The sequence below is a fragment of the Pipra filicauda genome, unplaced genomic scaffold (assembly GCF_003945595.2).
Source record: "Pipra filicauda isolate LSUMZ 115617 unplaced genomic scaffold, ASM394559v2 scaffold311_size1313980_pilon, whole genome shotgun sequence".
NCBI lineage: Eukaryota > Metazoa > Chordata > Aves > Passeriformes > Pipridae > Pipra > Pipra filicauda.
Window position 1 is genome coordinate 958,481 of NW_024104434.1, and position 24,620 is coordinate 983,100.

The window sequence follows — 24,620 nt, forward strand, 5'->3', positions numbered from 1 at the left end:
TTCCTCTCTCCCCTTTTGATCCTCTGCCATTTCCTCACCTTTACTCATTCATCTCATTTTCCCAAGCCGTGTCTTGAGACTCCAGGTTGTACCTGGGCCTGACTGCTCCAAATCTGGGCACAGTGGCAGCACCTGAGGACCAGGGGCTGACACGCAAAGTACCATCAGCACTGCTCACCAGACACGAGATTTTGCCCCAAACCATCCTTTTCCCCTTGCACTGTGCATGCTGACCATGAAAGCCATGCCAAGAGCAGCTGGAAAAGGCCGGAGCAATGCACACCCTGCATCATATACCCTCCAATCCCACTAAACACGTGCCTGAGAGCCAGGACAGCAGCTTCATTCCCTGCAACCCTGTAAATCTCTGTGCCCTGCCTCAGCCACAGTGCATAATGGGTTCAGATTTATCTGCCTCTCTAGAGAAATAAGAGATTAAAAGAACATTTACAGTCCTGTGAAAGCACTGAGTCACAGGCGCTCCATTCAATGAATATGAGATACTATTATCACATTAGCAGCTCTTGGGATTTCATCTAGTTTCCTACATGTTGCTGTTTTTCTTAAAGCCACTCCTCTCAGGTCATGAGTTTCAACGAAAATTCTCATTTTCTTTATTTTTTTTTCTTTTTTTTCAAGAACAGGATGCTGCAAAGTGCAAGAAAAACCTTGAAATCTGAAAGACCGGTAAGACAATGGAAAGAACACACATTTTGTTTTCTCCTTCCATGATTGTTCCCCCCCCCTCCCAAAACCACCCATTTGATTGATAAGAACAAGACTCAGGGATTTGAACTGCTGCATTTCTTAAAATAAAGGGATAGTAGCACCTTACTGACATACAGAACCTAAACAGGCTCCTCCTCGGAAACCCCTCAACATACCTCATGGGTACTCCTGTCCAACAACTGTTGGCATAAAAGGATCATGCTTTCAGCCACCAGGGACAATTCAGTGTGCCATTGCTTCAAAATAATGCATGATAATATAAAATAATATATAATGAATGACTGAAAACCCATGTCCTTCTGTCTACCCCCTGTTTGAGCACACTGAGTACAAGCTCACAGGCATGAGGACAGTGTAACACCAGCCCATCTGACAGGACCTTAGCTGATGCCACCAGTAACAGGGCCAAAGACAAAGCAATAATATCAAATTATGCTTTAAAAAAAAAAAAAAAAAAAAAGCTTTTCATGTTTGTTTTTTTTTTTTCCTTTTTTTTTATTTAATAACCCAGGATCACTAGCAACCTGTCGACACCTCTCCTGGAGAATCCCCACTGGAACCCATCAACCTCTCAACAACAGAGTTTTAATTTTCTCATACGGTGAAGAACAGCATCTTAAACAGCTTTATAAAATGGTTTAGGTTCTTTTGGACAAATCTGCTAAGTGACAACAATTTCGGTCTGGAAAATATTTTTAGTATTAAAAATTTAACTCCTTCCTAGGACTGGAATGAGCAGAAATAGTTAACAAGAAGAATTATAGCTGGGCAGGACCTGGGAAATTCTTCTCACTCCATTATGAAATCAACTAAAATATCAGGATGTCATAAAAAATTTGATTTAAAAGGATGTTCTAATATATATAGTTATAAATTTAAGATATACTAAAGTTACTGGGGAAGGGGAACATCAATCCATTCCACTCCGACCAGTCTGATGGCAGTGCAAGCAGGAAATGCCCAGAGCCTGAAGAAGGATCACAGACCAGCAGGAAAGCACCTGAGGAGCAGCACAAAGGAATTCCAGCCACTCCAGGGACAGGTGACATTATAGTGGGGGTCTGCTTCAGGTACCCAGCATGGAAAACCAAGGTTGGATGGGGCTTGGAGCAACCTGGACTAGCTGAAGGTGCCCCTGCCCATGGCAGGGGGGTGGAATTAGATGATCTTAAAGGTCCCTTCCAACCCAAACCATTCTGTGACTCTATGATAAGATATGCAATTTTTAGAAGCTAAACAGCATATTGTAAAAATATATAAAGCTTACAATATTGATATTTTCTTTTGATTTAAAAGTTGTCACATATTCGATGCAATATTTATATGTTATAAAAATCTTAAAATATAAATGTTATAACTATGTTACAAAGGTCTAAATGACACAGTCAGAATGAGATGTCTTTATATCAAAATAACATAGAATGCTAAAACAATTTGTTTAGACTTCACCCATCAAAACAATTTGTCAAAACTGACATGTTCTCACAAAATATTTCCATTTTGATAAAACAGCATTTTGACAGAAAACGGCTGAATCCCCACATTTTCATTCAGTTTGCTGAACTGTATACATCCTTGAGAACCAGACTGGATGTGAAAACAGGATGGGAATGTGAGTGATGTCCCTGCTCCTGTGCCCCTAAGCAGAGGGCTCAGGCTGTTTCTGAACCCTCCCCGAGACCTTCAGGGAACACACTCTGCTGCACACCCTACAAAGCCAGATCCCCCATTAAGTATTTCCAAAACAAAATAAGTTAAAACTACATTTAAAAAAAAAAATTGGCATTTTCTATAAAAATGACTGTTTGCTTTGAATTCTTTTGTAGACTCCCTGAATAAAAGCCAAACGGGGCTGGAGACATCTTCAAACAAATTTCTTACTTAAAACTTCAAACAGTCTTCTGTTCTCACAGCAGCAGAGTTCTGTGGTTTGAATTGGACCACAAAATAATGCAAATGAAGTCCAAAAGAAAAAAAAAAAAAAGTGCATCAAAAGCTGTTGATCTGTTTTCCTAATGGTGCAGCCACAACTTCAGAGCTCAGGCATCAGCTTTTGTACACCTGTCTTAAATATGGAAAGTGTTCAAGGAAAATACTATAAAGAGAGGATTTTTGTGAAAACCAGAAGTTATAAGCAACTGTCCATCAAAGAACACACACTCAAAAGACACTCCTGGAGTCAGCAGTACTCTGGTCCCATTCATGTGAATTTACAACTGACTTATAAACAGATGTTAGAAGGAAGGGTGATATCTGAAGGAAAATGCATAGCTCTTTTATCCTGCTAGAAGATGCTCCGTCAAACTATTGATTGATCTACTAGCTCTTACAGCTCTCAGTTATCTATTTTTTTTTTAAATAAAACTGAACAAGTGCTAACTTCAAATTAATGTTTAGCCCGCAGGAGCTATTTAATATAAGAATATTCTGCAGGCTTTTTCAATTGTCTTCAAAATACCTGGAGCCCTCTGGTTTTTCAGCCTGCCCAAAGCACCCTGATCCCATTTCTCAGAGAAGATTATGCTGTACTTTTTATGGTCTTGACCCAGGAAAGGGGCAACACACAGGCTTTAATCCCTGCATACACAACTCCACATGCAAGAACACTCCCTGACTAGAAAAAGTAGAGGAAAAAAAGCAAAGAAAGGCAGGAACATATGCTTTAGGTTCTCACTGGAACAATTCCCTTATAGCTTTTTCTGTTCAGTTACACTGAATTTCAGTACAATGCATCCATTATCCTTCCTGCTGCCACTCAAGGTTTCCAGAAATTATCTACTTACATTCTCTCGGTCAAAACAAGCAAGTCCATGTGGAAAAAGCTGTCTCCCCGTCCACAGAAGACTTTGCTTCCTAACATCCTTTGAGCCATTCACAGATGTGCACACTATCCCCCTCGGGTTTCTCTAGTCCTTAATTAACTGTTATCTCTTTAACAATAAAAAAAAAAAAAGCAGCAGGTGGTTTGGGAATTGCTTTTCATTTCTTGAAGCTTGCACTGGCCTGTGCTACGACTCCAACCCAGCTGTGGGAGCTGCAGGTGGAAGGAGGAGAGGAGTTGGATGCTGTGGGAGAAAACAATCAGTGTGTGCAAGCAGGGTGAGTGGCTGCTATTATACCGAAGTTATTTTTTTGAGTGATGCAAGATCTTGCAGAAATCCTCTCCATTAACTCACTGCAACTCAGGAATCTGAAAAAAACACTTTGTCCAGCAAGAAATAAGCAGCAGGAGGGTCATCAGCAAATGCTGAGGCACTTCAATGCAGTAGGTTAGCCTGTCTTCACCCCAAATACAACATTATGGAAACAGTCTTCCTGAGATCCCATACCTGTGGCTTTCTGCTCACAAGCCAAACTGTCCAAGATCAGAAATTTGCCTCATAGATCCCAACAGTCTAAGAGATCCCAACGGGAGAGTGACCTGTGTGCCAGGAACCCCTATCAGCCTGCCCTGACTGACTGAGCACAGCGGCCTCAGGTGCCCATCCAGCAGTAAACGATCTACTCATAAGTACTGTGATTAATTACTTCCCTTTGGTTAAAGTCAATACTTGGCTTGCACTGCATTATTTAAAATTTAAAAAAAAAAAAAGGATAAAAAGAAGAGGTGCATGGATAATGGTCTATCTTGGTGGTGTTACCTATCAACTACAGTCAGATTATGGAGATAAAGAACAGAAGTAAATTTATCAACTCCATTTGCACTTGTCATGTCACTGAAAGACTTCACACAAGTGTAATCAGCACCACACAGCCAGGGATCACTGAGACACAGCTCTGCTCTCCCTTGGGATATGGGAATGGGGAAGGGAGATGCAGATGGAAGATGGTAACAGGTAAGGGGAATTAATCTCTTCCCACCGTTGCCCTTGCAGGGATGCAACCAATTCATTCACCTGTTCCCTCAGCATAACAAAAAGTCACCTGCAGCCATCCAGCCTCAACAGGGGGGAATTCAAGGATGAAGCATCCAAATTTTTGGAGCATTTACCATGCATGACTCTATTTATAACCTAGGTTAATGGTTGGGACTCAATGATCTTAGAGGTCATTTCCAGCCCAAATGATTTTATGATTATTTATTTTTAGGTGGTTTTACACTAATTTCACCTGGAACACAACACCTTGTTATCCAGACCTGGTACTGAAAAACAGAAACACCCTCATTAACACTACCATGAATTGGGAAGGAAATGCAAAATATCCTCTGGACACAAACATTTTTAAGTGGGTCAGTTGTCTGTTCTCTTGTATCTGCAGGCATGAATGAAGGTTGATTATTCTGATTTTGCTATAGCATCCAACATGTTAAAAATTTACATCTGTAAGAAATTAGGAGAAAACCTGATGCATAACTACAAAGGCCACAGTGTTTCACTCTGAGCAACTGGTTTCTGCTTCTCCAAAATTCCTTACCAAAACAGAAATTGTGCACTCTTTAAACACAGCAATAACATGGCTCTCTGCCCAATTCAATTCCAGGTACAAGGTAACTAAATTTCATTGTTATCAACAACAGTCTTAGAAATGAATCAGGAACAGCTGACTTAAATGATCTTGGGTATGTACACACACAGACAGAATTCCTGAAAGGTATTTCTGGAAGGCAGGCAATGCCCAGATTTTGAAAGCTCTGCACAAACCACATAACCATAGGGGTTCCTCCATCATTAGTATCAATGTCCATTAGGGTGATGGCTCACTGTGAAAATGAGCATCCAAAACTCCTCAGCTCTCACCACTTAACCCCAAGCCTCCACGTACATTCCTTGATTATTTTTTCCTCCGTGTGCATTAAGCCCCGTGTTCCATGCACAGAAGAGATGGATCATGTGCAACGAGAGCTCCAACTCCCAATCTTCAGACCCAGGAGTCTTAAGGAAAGCCTTGTCAAATCAGCAGTTCAGGGAAAGGGGGAGGGGGGGGGGCCAACCTGGAATTGTGATTGTAATTTCTAAACCCATTTTTATCCCACGGAGATAAAAAATAATAATGATAAAATTTTAAGATCTCTGTTATTCAGGAAAAATCCGCATCTTAACCGAAAGTGCTCAGAAGCAAACCAGATCACAGAGCTCAGAGTGTGACTGCAGGACAGGGGCTTTGAGTGCACCTATCTGAGACACAGGTACCTCCACAATATTCCCTGCACAAAATTTCACTTAGCAGGCAGTTGCACAGTTTTTTCCTTCCAAATTGTAGCCCCTCTGGGTGAAAACCAAGGAAGTATTTAGTCATCTTTGCAGGCACAGAGATTTGCTGTTGTAAGTAGACAGAAACGCACAGATATCCTGTAAAAACATAAAAACTTTACCCTGGTAAAGCCTACATGTAGCACCTCATAGCTTCTTGTATACTAGTTACAGATGAGAAATGTAGAAAGAGGGGAAAAAAACATGCGTACAAAGCAAATTTCAGTAATTCCTGGATAAATCTCCATCAAAGTTAGCAATCATAACCACAGCCAGAACTACTGTAGCCACCAGCTTGGTTCTGACCCTGAATCAGTAAGTCTGGCCAACATGGGGCCAAGAGTGGCTATGAATTAGCAGGGAGATCTTTCACATCAAATTGCCTTGCACCAGGTGTCCCTGATGCCAGAAAATGCAGGCAGTGGAAGAAAGGAGGTCTGGAGGTTACCTGACCCTGATTCAAATGCCAGACACTCTCCCCTTGTTTTGGCAATGGACACAAGAGGCACCTCTGTGCTGTGTCTCTGGGATCTCACAGACCAGCCCCAAATGGGTTCTGTGGCTTAACATCTAAAAGTTATGGGTCACTCTGTACAGGGATGTCACTGCAGTATAAATATCATGCCCAAGGCTCTGACCTCACACCTCCAAACTCCATCTGATTATCTCACATACTAAGTGCCTTTTCTCACTTCCAAACCCTGCAGTCGCTTTCTGAAGGATATTCTTTGGAGACAGCTCTGTAAAATGCAACAAATTTACAGCAGCAAAATGTTCTTACATAAAGCATAAACCAGTTCACTGCACAATTACCTTTTTTTCCTCTGACAATGCCAACAGTCTACAGCAAATATCCACTATGAATAAAAGCATCAAAACATAGAAGACAAATAGAGGAATGCGATGTCCAAGAAATCCATTCTGTGTTTGGGTTGTTTTTTTGGTATTTTTTTTCATTTTCTGTAGTGTACAGAAACAAGAGAATGAGTGAGGATGATGCTTGAAGTTTATTATATGCATTATATTGTTCAATGCACTACAGAAGAAACACCAATTAAAACAAATAAAAGGATGGAAGTTCTGGTTAATGCTTAAACGTGGGGGTTTTTTAGAATCATAGAATGGTTTGGAGATTGGAAAGAACCTTAATTATCCTCTAATTCCAACCCCGCTGCCATGGGCAGGGACACCTTCCACTAGATCAGGTTGCTCAAGTCCCCATCCACCCTGGCCATGAAAATTTCCAGGGATGGGGCATCCACAACTTCTCTGGGTCATGTGTTCCAATTTTTTTCCTGTTTGTTTTTTTTTTTCCCTTCACAAACAGAGATTTGAAAGGAAAAAACAAGCCATTAAAAGTTTCAGTCTCAAACCCCAACACAAAGATGCATCTCAAAGGTGAAAGGCAGAGGGATATCTTGTGGGAAAACCCCAGCAGGATTCAGGGTCACCACTCACTCTGGTGCCACAGAGCTCGAGTTGGTGAGGTACAAACAGCAGAGCAGGATTCAGTAGGTCTAATTTAAGGATTTGCCCGTGGTTTTCCCCAAATCTCACTGCTCACACACAGAACTCAGGACAACAGTGGAAATCTAACCACCCCCGTGACCCAAAAGTGATCCAGCACACTCCAAAATTATCATGGAAACAGCAAAGAAGCCTTGCTCACCAGGACTTCAACTTCTGACACCCCATGAAGCAGAAACATATGTTTTCAAAAAAATCATCAAACTCATTTTGCAATTTACAGTGTGTTCTGTAATTAATCACATTTGTATTGCCAGCTCCTAATGACTGAATCCCGTTTAATCACTCCGGAGCCTCTCGGCTGCGTGATGTAAGCACCACAAATCAGAACCTAGAGGGCCTTATGAACATTCATCACGCATCCTTCCCGAAATTAATGGTACAGTCTAAGCACAGCCAGGCCCCATGAGGTGCTTAACATCCTATGCACAAGATGTAAATTCATAATCATCATCGCAACACCATCAAAGAAATACTCCATGAAGGCTCATTTTGTGCTTGCTAAACATGTGTTTTCTTCACTTGAAACCAGAAAAAGGGCTTGAACTATAAATCCCAGGATCAAAAGCATCCCCCAAACTTTGAAGAGTTTAAATCTGAATCAGAGATCAGCGTGGAACATTATGCAAGGCATCGTCTGAAATGAGAACTGCACTGTGTTACAGGACCTGAAATGTGAGCAGCTTTTCCACAGTGCCCCAAATTTCCTTTGAATTCTAAAACTTTAGCTTCTACATCAATCTGGGATTTTTTGACTGGAGATGATGGTGCTCCCATGAACCCAAATGCTTTCACTGCTAAATCAAGCATTAGTGCAGAGCCATGGTTTGTGAGCCTTTCATCTCATCTTCATCATGAAATGTCTCCTCTAAGTTTTTTTGGCTTCTTTCTTTCTAAATAAACTTTTGTAGATGTTCTACAGGAAGAGGCCTTACAAATAGATCCACCCGCCGATGTCCAGGCTGACAAGTTCAAGAACAGAAGAAAGACTCAAAGCAAGGCAAGACTCTATGGAAAAAGGTGCAGATGCCTCACATTGCCAGGGATTCCTCAGCAACATTCCCAGGGTTGCCAGACTTGTGGGATTTCCCCCTCTTTAGTGTCTGTAATCATCACGGCAGAGCCTTTTCAGCAAAACTGGTACAATACATAGCAGGATGGTTTCCTGAGGCTGGCAAAGTTTTCCCTGGATATATTTTCTAGATCAACTCGAGCAGTTTAGGAAGTAGCTACATTTTTACACCATGGCCTGAAAATGCTGACTTTCCCCTTGTTTCTTCATCCATTCCCAATGGACAGTGGGGGAAAAAGCTTTTTTTAGCTACTAATGCAGGAGGTGGATGCTCTGCCTCATAACACAAACTAAACCATCAATCAGAATGGGTTTCATCACATCCTTAAGTCTATTTATAGTGGTTTTTTTTCTTTTGTGACCAAAGTAAAAAAAAAAAATGAGAGCACACACAAAGACCCAGAAACAAATTATTTGGGAATTCAGAGCAAAAGCTTCCCAATGTCACACAAAAGGGCCAGAACTGACCCAGAAATTGGAATCTGGGTTAGACGAACTGATTTTTGATTGTCATCAGGAAAATGCTTTATAGGAGCATCACTTAAATCTGTGCACTGTGTAACAGCCACCTCCACGGGCTCCAGGAGCATATGGGCTGCTTCAGGAAACAAACCCCTTCCACGGTGACTGGGAGCCCACATTATCATGCATAACGAAGGAAAAATCAAGTGCAAGTCACAGCTGGCTCGGGATCATGCTGGTGCTTGCATCTGCCACTAGCAGCCTCCCAAATTCACTATACCCATGCTCCTCATGAGCAAAATCTGAGGTGCCCCCAGGTGCATCTGTAGGAAGGCTCTGCTGAAGACGTGACACAGAACACACTGGTTTGTCCTTGGCCTAAAAGAGCTCAGAAAATCCTCCCTCAGCTCAAGTCTAAGAGACATTATTTAATCCCCAAACTGATCAAAAGAGGTCCACTGTAGAAACATGTACATCAACTGTGGCATGCTCTGGATCAAATCCCTTGTGCTATTTATCCTTCACACTTCCTGTCCAATGCACCACAAATCATCTCCTTCTCTGATATAAGGACTGAAAACTGTGCCTAACTTAGAATATTAAGGGTAGGGTAGTTTTTTTTTTAAGTCTCCACAGATGTCTCCAATGGTGATTAATTAAATTTGACCATGTTTTACCTATTATATATATATATCATTAACTATCTAGGCCTAGTCTTACAGTTAAGGTGGCATTTACATTCCAGAACTCCTCTGGGGAAAATTACAGGAGACTGGGGGAGGGAAATTAAATGCAATTACCAAGAATGACTATTTAAAATCTCTCAAGCTAATAATTTTTAAAGAATATTTTATTAAAAATGCAGTCAGTTAGACATCAGTTAAGCTGACAATGACCAAAAAGAGTGGTTTGTACCCACTGTTACACTTTCAGGGTCAATCCTCCCATTTTTTTCTGTGGCTTCTGGGTTTTCTAGCTCCACAGCTTCAGAGTACGTACCCCAGGAGGCGATGTGAGTGTGGAAAAACAACTCTGGATATTCACTGTTGGATATTAAAGGTGTGGAGATCTCCAGAGTCATGAGTGAGATGCACAGATCAGTGGTATTTGCTCAGATAATGACACTGTATTCTCCTCAATGACAACACATCAAGCCTACAAATGGAGCTGTAATTCTTCTGTTCAACAGTGAACTGATGCTCAAATGTTCTGAATTTTGTTCTGTGTTCACATGGTCTGAACCAAAGGGTTGGATGATATCAAATAGTGGCTCAACACGGAGCAACAGGGCCAGTACTTCTAAAACTTACTGTCTCCTCAACCCCCTCCTTTTATTTAGGAGCCTTGTTGAGACTGACAAGAAAATAATTTACATCTTGGCACTTAAAGGTCTTGGGAGGAAGATTTTGCTGGTTCGTGCAAAGGATGGAAGGGGGTTTTGCATCAGCAAAGGGAGATTTTACTTGAAATGGTCTCAAAGGTACTAGTCAAAAATCTACCCTGTTCCACCTGCTGCTGAAGAACAAGGAAATCCCAGGAAATCTCTATTTACAGAAAAGCCTGATGTCTGTTCATAGCCTTTCCTGCAGTATTTCCTTGGAAATACAGATTCTCATTCACAGTCTCTGCCTCACACTCCAATTACTCTTTTCCTCCCGTATCTTTGTTCCTCCAGCACAACTTGTACTAAATGTCAGGTCCAAAACCAATGGTTTAGTCACAGTGGCTGCAGTGTTATCCTGTGCACTGTGATCAGAATCATGAGCAGCAGAAGGCGAAGCTGTGGGGTCTCAGCTGCTCATCTTAAGTGCTCCAAGCCTCCTGAGCAGAGCCTGAGTCCCACTGAAACGTGTTCTCCTTGCAGGAGCTCCTCCAGGTCAGGAGCTGCAGCAGAAATTGGTCCCGCCAACATTTTGGGCTGGGGAAGTTACCTTCTGCAGCTCAGCACCACTGCAAGGACTTCTGCTCCATCAACCTTTGCCAAAGTTGAGCTCCTTTGCTGTGCAACAGGCTTGAGCTTTGACCTCTACAGACATCACCTAACACATGGCCTAATAACACTAAAGAATAAATGAGACTGAGATCTGTAGAGGTTTGGACAAGCAAAGCTTCCTCAGTTTTTAATACAACCCCTCTTCTAATACAAAGCCCTGGTCATAATGTTGTACAAACCTCATGGAGCTGTACTCCATCCAGCCAAGAGGGATAAAATTCAGTTCCCAAAGCTGCCCACTACAAAAACATGTGGTTCCATAGGGAAAAAAAAAAAAAGCCAGGAGGGGGGAAGGAGCTCAGTTTCTTTGGCAAAAGCAGCTTAGAAATGCCTTATTCTATGCACCTGTGTCCAATGCCACCACTGCACACAAAGTGCATCAGTGTCCAAGTTTGAGCAGATCCTCAGCTCATGCTGATGCCTTCCCAAAGTTAGCTCTACCCCTTTGATCCCCTTTGCTTTTACCTCCTTACTGTGTCTCACTTGCTTTTCACTTGCATGGTCCAGCTGCGAAAGCATCAACTGGCTGCAGTCCTGTTGTTCCCAAGGAAAACTTGGGTCCCTGCAGATTTTTTAAAAGTTATTGCAAAAGATATGGAGCACAGAGCTAATACACATCCTGATCTCCTCCCGGCCATTTGTCATGACAGCCAACCATAAAGAAACATCACTAGCACACCCGAGCCCCAGCCTTGCCAAGAGCCTGAGCTTGAGGAGAATTTCAATCTCCCTGCATAAATCTCCGAAATCCAGCGCAGAGGTGTCCAAGCCTCGCCGGCCCCATGGGGTCAGATTCCAGAGCACTTTGGGCTAGTTCCAGTCCTTCAAGCAGCAAACTGGGTGCTGAAGGCTTCCAAAACCTAAAAAACCTACTTGATTACATTCGAGAATGACCAACATGCCCAAGTGATCTCCCTGCTGGATAATGACCTCAGCTGGGGTCCTGTGACACCTACAGCTGTGATGGCAGAGTGGCTGGCTGCTCAGCCTTTAGGGAAAGGAAAAATTCAGACTGTGTTGTTCTCTGCCTTGAAAACCCAGATGCACACCACAGGGGCAGGATGGAATGAATCATTCTTTGATATTCAAGCATCTTCCAAACAGCGGAACAGGTATCAGGAGAAAACAAACAGAACCGAGTACAGTGCTGTGTACAGAAATGAACTAATATCAAGCTTGACTGAAAAAGTTGATTAAATTAGTTTAATTTAAAAGCCCAAACAAACCCTGAAGGAGGTTCTTTGTTTATTGCTTTTTACCGACAGCACACGTTACAGAAGAAGCACCATGTGGGCATGAAATATTTATTCATTAAATCTTTCATAAAGCTCCACACTATTGGTTTCACTCAAGATATATTTATAACTTGTCAAAGTCCCCGAAAAATCACTGCTTTTTTTTCCCCCACCTCTATTCCCCCCTCACACACTGTTTATAAAAGGATTAGTCAGATTTCAGTTTTCATTTCAATATTCCTGATCCTCAGCTCTGCTGTTGCTTGCACACAAGGTGCTGCTTCTTTAATCATAAAAGGATTCATAGTTCAGCCTTCCCTGTACCGCCCAAAAGGGACCCTTATGGTGCTGCAAACCATACGGCTGCTTTACAACATTCCTGCCCTGGGAATGGCAACACCATTCATTATGGAGGAAGGCTGCAGTACGTGGGAATAAAAGCCAGGGCAGACAGCCCACCTAGGCAAGGGAGAAAGCGCACTCATTTCAGTATGGGCATGTCTGAGTCACTGGCTATCAAACCTCACCTCACTGGTGAACCACTTCTTGAACCCTTCCTTGGCTGCCAGCCAACCTCCAGACTAAACCCATGCTCCGAGCTGGGTTAATAACACACTTGTGTAAACAGTGCTGTATTATCCTCAGTGTTTGCTGTAAAACTATGTAATATTGTTTTACAAGGTTTGCTGACTATATAGCTCTGTCCAGCACAGGAATGAGGACAGGTTATAGCTACAGATGAAAGCATTTTCCTCCCACAAGGGTGCAAAAATCCAGGATTTGCATTAGAGGGCAACTGCATCAGTGAAACTGTCAGCTCTCCAAGGAACTGCACTGATATCTAACCTAGCTGTAGGCCAAACCAAATTAGCCTTAGCAATACTCTACTCTGCTCCTGGGAGACCCTTGCCTGGAGTATTGCATCCAGCTCTGGGGCCCCCAGCACAGGAAGGACATGGACCTGTTGGAGTGAGGCCAGAGGAGGCACCAAGATGATCAGAGGGATGAAGCACCTCTCCTATGAGGAAAGGCTGAGAGAATTTGGATTGTTCAGCCTGGAGAAGAGAAGGCTCCAGGATGACCAAATTGTGGCCTTCTAGTATCTGAAGGAAGCCTACAAGAAAGATGGAGAGAGACTTTGGACAAGAGCATGGAGTTAAAGGACAAAGGGGAAAGGCTTTTAACTGAAAGAGAGTAGATTTAGATTAGATATCAGGAAGACATTTTTCCCTGTGAGTGTAGTGAGGCACTATCAACCCCAGAGAAGCTGTGGATGCCCCATCCCTGGAAGTGTTCAAAGGATGGTTTGGAGCAACCTGGTCTAGTGAAAGTGTCCCTGCCCATGGCATGGGGTTGGAAATGCATGGTCTTTAAGGTCCCTTCCAACCCAAACCCTTCTATGATTCTATGATAAAAAAGCACCCAAAACCAGCTGCTGAACAGGCACTTTAGGTGCACTGCAGGGTCCCACAGAGTTTTGGTGACCACAGTCACTGCACCCCTGCCTCATTGGACCATGGTCTAATCAGGCCTGCTCCTGTTTCCCTTTCTCCATTTGTGAGAATAAATAAATATAAATACAGCATAAGCAGATGTTCTTGTTGCTGGAAACTAGGTTTGTTGGGTACATTTCTGCTGAAACGGCTTCTTACTGGAAAATTAGGTTTTGATTAAAGTGTGTTCTTTTCTTGCTTTTAGTAAACAGAGCCTGCTTCACGTGCAAGCTTTGGGCTTTTTTTTTTTTACTGGAAAACCAAACCATCTTGCACAGCTTCGGTCTTTCCAATGCCTGATCCTCAGCAAAGGCTGGGTTCCTGAGGCACAAGGGCATCCTGAGGGGCATCAAGGAGACATCTCGGGATGACTCCCATAAGGAGAGGCCAGATCCTCATGAAAGTCTAACCCAGACAAAAGGAAAAGGAAGGACCATCACCCAAGTCTGTGGTGCTTAGTCTGATGTGACTCAAGACAACATTCTGGGTGTTTTTAATCCCAAAGACAACCATCCTGACATTTTTGAAGGGAAAAAACAATGATTTTTTTTTTTTCCCCGAAGGAAAATATTGACGACAACAAAGCAGAGGTTTTGCCTTTATGGTTTTGTGAAGGGAAAGAACACCTTCTCTAAGCCAGTTAGACCAAAAACTCAATAGAGAAGCACAAAGAGAGACCCCAGCTGATGAGGCTTTGCCCCAGAGAAAACCTTCCCCTTAGCAGAGAGCCTGACAGTACCCCATGGCCGTGTACCTAAACCACAGGGTCACTGCAGAGCGACAGCTGGGAGTCTTGTGGGAGGTATGTTCCCTAAGGACCACCTCTACTGCACTCCCCAAAAACCTGAAAAAAAAGGACCCGTGTTTAACCAAACACTGATTTTTCCCCTAGATTGCCTCCCCCACTCACAGCAGTCCCAGTTAAAGCCAAGCAGAGCACACCTCACACTTCCCACTCAGGCAGTGCTTCTTTGTCCGAGTTTCACAATTGAAACATCGGGATAAATAATTTACTCCCGAGTCCACCTTATAAACCTGCCAGCAACTCATTCCTGCAAGGTTCTCTGCAGCTATGCCTCTAGACCTGAAAAATTATATTAAAAGGAAAATCAAAACAGAAAAGGTTGACCTCAAGCCCAGCAGACCAGGAGATGATCAAAAATCTCTGCATTTGATAGAGTCTACAACTCAAACTCCTTGCAAAGCCTGACCCACCAGCCAGGCTGTGCCACATTTACACAGTAGTTCCACAATTAATTACATTCCCAAAAGACACGTGGGGGCCTGTTACACTCAGTTTACCCCAGAAAGGCCTCACTTGGCAATATTAAGTCTTTTGAAAGCAACTTAAGCCAGCAGCACATGCAAAAGATTTGCAGTTTCACACAATAGTGAAAAGACCATTTTCCCTATCAGGACAACATTATCCTGATGCCACACGAGCAATGGGCTGACTCTTGAATTTTCACATCCCTGATGGAGGGATCTGAGTCATGTCAAGGAAGGGAAAGAAAAACTACTGTGGGTGCTGTAATGACAATACGTTTTTCTCGGGAGCAAGTCTGCAAGGGGCTTTGTGGGGCCGGGGGGAAAGGCCAAGCCATGACATGTTCCAGTGATTTCCAGCTGCTGTAAATGCCCAAGAGACACCAGAGTCAACTGACATGACTCCCACTAGGGCAAATTTCAGTCCCAAAACCCCTGGATCTTCAGTCAAAGCCAGCATTATTTTTACCTCCTCTCCGCCCCTTTGCCTTTACTAGGAGAAAAAAAATGCTATTTTTTATATGCTCATTAAGTATAATCTGCTAAATGTTCTATGCCAATGCATAAAGCTGCCTACTATGCTAATAGAATACTTAATTGACATTTATTTGCTGACTAGTTATTTATGCTAACGTCACCCCTGCATAATTAATAGTCTGCTAAAGTCGGCTTGAAAAGCACACATAAAACACTGTACTAGGAGTCATTTACAGCATTTAAAATAAAGAAATCCTGCCATCTATTTACATTAGCTCAGTCTAAACTTGGTTTTGATGGAATAAGGGGATAAAGATTGGGCAGAGAAGATTTTAAAAAACAGCCCTATATACTACTTTAGAAACATCCACAGTCTTTGACAGTGCAACCTGCCAAAGAAGATTTCCGAGTTTCATTTTACTTGGCTCGAGGGCCCAGTTCTTAGCTGATGTAAAACACCATAAGCTCATTGAATGCCTACTCATGTTCTCCAGCCTCAAGCTCTTAGGAAGTAATATTTCAGGTGAGCCTTCAGTGTTAAGAGCCAAACCAGGGCCAGATCTGCTCTCAATTACACCAGCAGAAAAGCAAACTCATCTCAGGTAAGTTAACGGAGATGAGCCAACTCCTCAGAAAGATAAAAGGGGAAGTCCCCCCTGCCCATCTGATCCCTCTACCTGCACCCTAATCATAGACCTGTAGGCATAGTTTAATTTTTATTTCCTCTGGCATGAGATTACCAGGGGAAAGTTGGCTTCAGTTTGAAAAAACAAATAATATCTGTGATTGTATTTTCTGAGTGGGAAGCTCTGGAGGCCCTCATCTATTGTCAGAAATATTATCTGTGTGTCTCTCTCTGAAGAACCCATAGGCAAGACTTTGTGGACACAAGTGACCTCCAAGAATGATGCTGAAAGGCCACATCTCCACCACGCTGAGCTGTGACTGCCAGAAAAGCCTTCTGTGCACCCAGGGAGTCTTGAATGACACCAAATCCACACCTGCAACACACCAGACCATCTTCTGACTACGCAGAATCCACTGAGTCCTCATGCCATAAGTTTTGACGTGCCCAACCAGATCCATTTCTCCCCTCTCCTTTACACCAGTGATCTCAAGGAGTAGGATTCTGCTCTGTGATAGATTCAGATATATAGATATATAAAAACAAACAAAAAAGCAACAAGCTGTCATTTGGAGGCAACTCAGTTTGCCATGGCACAAGTTTTATCTCCTTCTTCATCCATGCCCTTCCCAGAATCCGACCCAGCACTTGGAATTTGAGTGAAATTTCCCTCCTTTGGCCTGAATCTAGGGTAGAAGTTGAAACAGATACATGACAACCTATTCAGATAGGGATTAAGTAACATTTACCTTCACAGAAATACTAGGTAGGCAAAATACTTTATGTTCAACACTCTTAACAGCATATTTGATAATTAAACTTAAGGAAGTTTAGCACCATGCAAGAGGGACTAATTTGAACCCAGAATGAGGCTTTTGAGCTTTAATTCCCCTTATATTGGTGAAACAGAGAAGTAAAAGCTGCTCTTCTACACAGAATCACAGTGTGATTGATCACTGTGATCACCAAATCCAGGTACAGCTGGTGTTCAGAGGTTTTTTCCATCTGTCCCAGTTCATTGTATAATCAAAACATAGACCCGGTTCTCTCCCTGCTGTATTTCTTTCCACCTCAAGCCTCCTCTCTCTCCTAGTTTACATCTCAGGCAGACTCTAGCCCACCACGTGGATCTGCACACAGCAATGCCCTATTTGAATTTCCATCTGTCAATAACATTAAAGCAGAACCACCACGGCAATTACAAGTGTACACAATAATCTTGTCGTCCAGCGTCTTCAGCGCGTCCCAGAATGCATTAAGACGGTGCCAGGAGAGACTGGGCTCTGTTGGCTCAGCTGTAAATCTGCAATCTGTACAAAAACACCCACGTGTCAATCACGAGACGTTCCTGTTCTCCTCGTGGTTCACGGTGCATAATTTAACTACTACGCTTGTCAGGTTCTCCACGCTGCTCGTGCACCCGATGGTAAATGTGTTCATGAACTCAACTGTCATCAACAAAGGGAAACAGCACGTGGAAATAACAGGCTAAAGGAGGCAAGAGGCCTCTTTTCCTTTCACAGTTAAAGGAATTGCCAGCCAGGGAAAGTTTAGTCAGGCTTAAATTTTTAATGCTCAATGGGTAAAACGTCCCAAGGGTTGAAGGATGTTGACAAACAACCGCATCAGCTCTGTGCTGAGGAGGAAGACAGTGTTTGGGTAAGACATAGGAGGGGATTAATGCCGTCCCTGTTCCTATGTAGGATGATATAAGGGGAAATTTTAACTAACTGATCTGTATTATATCCCACAACCCTGTAGTGCAGAAAACAAATCCTACCATATCACCACAGCCTTGCCACTGTCAGTGAACTATGAAGCAGGTTGTCCTTCCTAATACAAATTACAACTGCTGAAGGGCCTTGTCAGAAAGGATGAAAATTTCACACTCAGCTACATCAGGCAGTAGTTACCCACTGCTTACACCACAGTTAAAATGCAATAAAAAAGAAATCTCTGTCCCAGGACGTGACATTAGAGCTGATCAGTGCCAAAGCTACAGACCATAAGGACAGCTTCACACTTGCCTCAGCTAGTTCATGAATAAACATCCAATTCATTCAAATGAGTTCTATATTAACTAATTTAAATAATTTTCATTTTGCTTTGAATGGTAAACAGATCTATTCTGCCAGGATAGTTGAGTTTGCAATTCAAATTACACACCGATTTGTAATGAGAAAAATATAATTAATGGCAAAGCTTGAAGTAACTACAATTTTACTCCTTTGATTTCCTGTGGAGGAGAAGGAGGGGGCGGAGGGTGAAGCTCTCAGGCACACATGTGCTCACACACCATCCTTCCATAAGCCAATACATTTTGTTGCCAATTCCAGTATTTTGCTTGAGCAGTCCTGATCTAGTGCACTGCACCACCATGGGAGGACACAACGTGACTTGACATTCTCCTCACAGGCCACAGACACTGTGATGCAACACTGACATCACCCAATAAATAATCATGTAGCAGTCTGCAGATTAAACGACTTCCTTCTATTGGGATCATAAACAATAATTATTTGGCAGCTGCCCCTTAGAAGCTCTGTGTGTGCTGGACATTAAATCAAGTTCTATTGATTTGCTAAACTGAGCCAGCCCATTTTCCTCGTGTCTCTCTCCCACCTAATGAGATTCTTTGTCCCATCACTCCACCATTCTTGTCTGGCATCACATTTGTAAGTCAAGCACTGATCAGTCCGATCTGATCCATAAGGAGAAACAGAGCATTGTCCCAGCGCTGTCGTTCTGGCCGTTAAACAAGTCCTTCTTGGTAGATCCGTTTTTTAACCAAAGCCTTTAGCTCCTGATTAAAATCAAACCCTAATGACAGATAACCAGCCCTGGCCACACTGTTTGCATGGTCCTGCCAACAGATACCTTCATGGTAATCAAGATGTGCAGAATCAGTCCCTTTGGAAACGGGCCCACACAATTTGAAGCTGGTTTTTGTTTCTCCCAAAAGTCTGACAACAAAATAGTGTGCAATGGTAAAAAGGTAAAAAAATCTCCACAGAGTGCATAGAGAACATCAGTTTCTCTTTTACTAATGCACAGATTCTATGATTCTCTCAGTCCTGAAGGCTTAAATCAATCTTGGGCATTTTAGTTGCCTCATTCCAAAATACGAACCCAGTTCTTAAATGATTAGATCTCTTTTGAAATAACAACCTGTGCATTTAATTTATCCTTTCTGAAAACTATACTAAGATATATTCAACAGAGTTTATTCACTGAGAATGGGAGCGGGTGAAAAAAAAAACAAAACAAAACAAAAACCAACTGGGCAGTTGCCCAAATTTAAGACCCTGGTGTACAGTTACATCACCCACCCAGAGGAGAAGGGACGTATTACACACTTGCAGTCATTCAAGCAAGACAATTCACACAAAGTAGCCACGACCCAAAGGGCAAATTCCAACATATCCAGGAAAAGCAGTTGCCTCCGGTTATAAGGTAATTGTTATTTTCTATTATGACACTCGATAAGATCTCTTAGCCCCTTGACCCTCACATTTCCAGATTTAGTTTGTAGCACTGTGCACCTTTCAGGTAACATTGATTATAATCCACATAATAAAATGTAGTTTAAGAGACCCATAAAATAAAATACCTCACCCCTCGCACATCAGCTTGATTTACTGGTGCTAAGCCAAGAGATTTCTCAGCCATATTTATCTTCAGGACTTCTGGTTGTTTTGTTGTTTTTTTTTTAAACAATCAATCTTGTGTTTATTCAAAACACACAGATCAGAAAAAAAAAGTACGTTTAGCTCAGATTTGGGCATACACAAGGCAGGAAAGTCAGCTCTGATTCAAAGATCGTGTCTACAGCTCACTTCAGTGGGAAGTCGGGCAACACTTACACTAGAAGAAATCCCACATGGCATACAACTGGCACATGCACTGTTTTCAATGCTCACATGTAACAGGAAGAAAAAGAGTAACTTCAGCAGCAGAATCCTTAAATGAGACTTTTCGTTTATGTATGCACAAGCTGGAGGCTAAATATTCATCTCTTCTTCCCTTGATCCAGAATAAATGGGATATATGGCAGGAATACTTACCAGAAACACTGACAATATGCCTCTGCTTGGAGCTATGTAGTAGTAAGGATACATAGCTGCTATGGTGATGTACATAGTACATATATACATATATAAAACATATATATATTCTTACACACTGGGGATAAATTGTATTATTAACAAACCACTCCACAAGGGGCATTTAATAACCTACAGCTCTTGCCTTCAGTTTTTCTGCACCTAAGACCTGACAATCAGGACATGCCCTAACTTATAATGACCAAATTTTGCTACCTTTAATGATATGTATCCACCACTGGAATTAAAAGCTGCCAGAATCTGGCAATGGAAGGTTTTAAACTGAGTGCACGGTAAACTTCTGATTTTGGTCACACCCAAACTGATCTTGCTTATTTTAGTTTGTTCTCACTCTGAGTTTCATCCCTCCTTTCTACGAGAACGGGACAGTTTTCTCCACTAAGTGAAAATCACAGCTTTACAGTTTAGCAGTTAGTTTCCTTGTTAAGACAACACTTCCTACAGAAGCGCCTTCTGTTGTCACCAACTAGGGCAAAAACGCCTTTGGTAGGGGCTGACTGGCAAACTGAATCACCCACTGACCCGCGGGGACACGACCCTGACTGCCCCACCCAACACCAGCTGAGGGTCTGGAATACCCACCCCAGACCAACTGGAGATCCAGAGATTACCAAAACAGCCAGAACTCACCATCTGGAGGCATCAGGACCTTGTTGTTCTGTGTACACCAGCCCACGGGGTGCAGATCTGCTGTCATCACGTCACACCAGAAGTCTGCCCTGCGGTCGTCCCCGTAGCCGCAGTAACGAAGCAGCAAGAGCTGTCCACATGTTGTGATGATCGTAGCCACCCAGTACGTGTCTGGATTGCTCTTGTTGGCCACTTCTAATTTCATCCCTGGTTGGAAACTGCTTTGAAGGCTGATTTCAACCTTGCAAAATGAGAAAGGCGTGGTGTTACCTTTGCTTCTTTGCAGGGAGACCCCCCCTCCCCTGATAATGCTGCCCTTAAAGTGCAGCTCCAGGATAGGACACGAGTTGATTTTGCTTCTTAATCGAACCACCTCCTTCACATCTGTCTAAGAAGTTCCATTCCTACTTCACTGGCACATACCCCGTCATGAGAGGTCCCACATGCTCCAAAGAGTCATTCCATGTGCACTACATCTAAGAGAGGAGTGGCACCCATCTTCACTTCCTAAATCTCACAAATTCCTGGGAGAAAGGTGATACAACTCAAATGAGGGATCGTTTCCCACTGCACAGCTCCATCAGGCAAATCATTGGACACATGCAAGGTAGAAAGGTAGGTATGAAGCACCTCTAGGAGTTAAGCCCAACTACAATAACTAGTCATACAGCAACACTGAAGCATCTCTTGAGGCTTGACAAGCATCAAGGGCTGAATGCTCTACCAGGCAGACCAAGTGTTTTCACTGAACCCATCTGCAGCAGCTCAAGCCTCAACTAATTCACCCTCCCAGCACCCTGGTAAATGAGCTAAGACCCATCACCTCAAAAAAGTAAATTGTTTAGGTCACTGTCCTGCCACCTGACAAAGATGTCACTTCCATTTACCTAAGCAGTGACAGGTCACATGTAACTTGCCTTAGGACACTGGAGATGACAGTGCACCTCTTTTGGGATACTGCAGGGCCTGCTGTAGGAACAGCATAACTTGTGTTCCAAAGGCCAGTGGGATGTCTCTACCTGTTGTTGATAAAGAAGAGGTGGATGCCAATTCACTGGTTCAGGTGCCAGCCTTGTTTTCAGAAAACCATCCAAAATGTAGCCTGTCACTCCCCACAAGATGTTTAAGGACAGCTTCTTTACAGGTTTATTAGAATCTTATCTGATACTGAAACAAGAGAAACTGTAAATCTGGATAAGCCTGTCTCTGGTTAACTTCTCATTTAAATGACAGGTTTAAATGCCTCTTTTACTCATCATAAGTGTAACATGGTCTACTTGGTGAACTGAGGATTTCACAGACTTGGGGATGCCAAGCTGCTGAAAAAACACTCCTCTGGCACGTGAGCAGTGCTCCCTCATTCATCCCACTCCAGCTTCTTACCCAAGGGCTGCCCAGCCAAACCCATTTATTATTTCCAGGTAGCAGCACTCCACGTGCCTTTACTTGTGTGGGCACTTCCAGCAGCATCAATACCTGGAGTCACAGAACAGGTGAAAGGGACCTTTGGAGATGGCCCAAGACTGAAGAAGGTCTTTTTAACTGCTTCACTTAGTGATAAGATTGGATCTTGGCTCTTGTGGTGCTCAGGGTCCTCATAAATAACCCAGGGTACAGACTGTCCCGTGCCCCAGTACAAATTGGATCTCCTGGCCTCCTCCCAGTACAGACTGGCAGCTGTAGCTCAAAGCACTCAAGCCTGATAACTGCAGAGAGTGATTCATTTGTAGTTTTTCTCCTGTGCTCACCATAACATCAGTAAGGTATTCTGGAGGCAAGGAACTCATGACTGGAAATCACATGAAGAGCGGAATCAAACAGACAGATAACAGAATCTCTCACAGCTTTCAGATTCCTGGTCAGCTCAGGTCTTTTGGAGGATCGTTTTTCAGACTGTGAAGCATAGTCACCAAGGACTGTTCTCACAACTAAGTTATGTCATTTCAACAGTCCTGGGACTGAGGTGCTGCTGCAGTCAGCAGGATCAGCAGGATGACTTGGGCATCTCCACGCACCTGAAGACATCTTTAAGGCCTTCATGAAGTACAAAACTTTCTGGTTTGGGCCTGGAGCAGAAAACTGGGACAAGATGCTCACTCCAGACAGCTGCTGGATCAAGAATAAACTCTACAAGAAGCATTGCCTGTAATTCTCCAGCATAGAGAATCATGGTCCTTCATCCTGCAGTACTCCACTGCTGTTACAATGAACTCACAATAGGGAACAGAGGACTATATAATTTTTTCAGATCTAGATGAAGGAAAGGTTTTTCATCCCTGCAGCTCCTTAGCCCTACAAAATAAGGCAGAAAATCACTTGGAGACAAGGGTGGTTGGACTAGATGATCTGCAGATGTCCCTTCCAACCCCAGCCATTCCATAACTCTGTGATTAACAGCATGACAGCAGACACCCAAACGAAGACTTCTCTTAAAGCAGCAACAGGTCCTTCAGGAAGGTTCCCTCTCACTGCAGCCCAACTACACTGTCCCCAAAGGACATCTCTGCCAGACAGGACACACAGTGTAAGGCTGCTTCCCACATCTGACGGGTCAGATAGGAGGATGAACAGCACCATCTTCATGGGATTTGCAGCTGAGACAGAGAACCACCAGGACTTGTCATGGCTTCATTCAATTGAAGGCATCACAGCACCTTCCCAGCAGGCTAGTTGAATGACAAAGATGTCCTGGAAAATCTACCAGTTTGGCCACATGAGCACACACTTGACTGTAATGAAGAAGTCAAGAATCAGCTTAATTTCTGCCCCATGTCTTCACGTGACATCACACATGTTGAAAAGAAGACATTAAACAACTAGTGGTGGATGGAGAAGTCGGTCCCAAACAACAAGATCCTTGATGGGCTCTGCCTGGAGACAGAATCCTTTCTTCAAAGCATGCTCTGATACTCTCCATCAGTAAATATTTCAGGGAATTCAAATGCTGTTTCTACTAAAACAGACCAGAGCCACAGACCACGCTGTAACTACCACAGCTGTCTGTATGATCCGTGTTCACCCAGGAAAAGCACCACCTGCCCAAGAACCTGGTTCTCACACCTCTGAGACAGCATCTCCAGGCAAGAGGCTGAAAGATGGCTTCCTGCAGGCCATGCTGTAATCTAGGGCTGAGTGACCCTGCTAGTCAGTAAATCATGCATTAAAAGGAGCTTTGGAGAAATAAGAAAACTCTTGTGAGATGTACTTCTACTGGTTGGGATGGACAGCAATAAATGCAGAAGGGGAAATAAATGAAGAGAAAAAAATTAAATGAGTGTATTATAAGCAAAACAAGAGCAATACAAGCCCTCAAAAACGAAAAATTTCATCAAAAGGCAGACTATAAGGAAGTGGCACAGACAGAGCTCCAAGCCGTGGCTGCAAACACACCAAGGTCACCTAACACCAGTTGGGGGGTTATTCCCATGCAGGTTGCCACATATGTGGAGGGATGATTTCTCCCCAGAATGGTCTGACCCCACTTCAGCTCTCCAGGGATCCCCTGAAAACCAGAAGAGGGAACACACGGAACACCCGCGAGGCTCAGGCAAAGCACGTACGTGTTTGAAGGAGGTGTGGGGAGCAGCACTGGCTCCTGTTTCCTCCAGGAATTCGTCCCAGTTGAAGTCTGCATCCTCAATGCTGGAGCCCTCATCTGTGCAAAGGCAAAAAAAAAAAAAAAAAAAAAAAAAAAAAAAAAAAAAAAAAAAAAAAAAAAAGAAGAAGAAGAATGAAAGAAAGAAAAGCAGCCTAAAACACAGCCAAAGAAGGCAAAAGTTATGTCAAAGAGTTCAG

General features: G+C 43.0%; 1 protein-coding gene across 2 annotated transcripts in view; it reads right to left on the minus strand.

Moving 5' to 3' along the window:
• SFMBT2 (Scm like with four mbt domains 2) overlaps positions 1–24,620 on the minus strand; it is a 116,071-nt gene that overhangs the window by 73,270 nt on the left and 18,181 nt on the right. For both annotated transcript variants that reach the window (XM_027739947.2, XM_027739946.2), the window contains exons 3-4: positions 24,386–24,480; positions 20,826–21,066 (exon numbers count right to left, since the gene is read on the minus strand). In XM_027739947.2, coding sequence (XP_027595748.1) covers positions 20,826–21,066; positions 24,386–24,480 — 336 coding nt within the window. The remainder of the gene's footprint in view (positions 1–20,825; positions 21,067–24,385; positions 24,481–24,620) is intronic.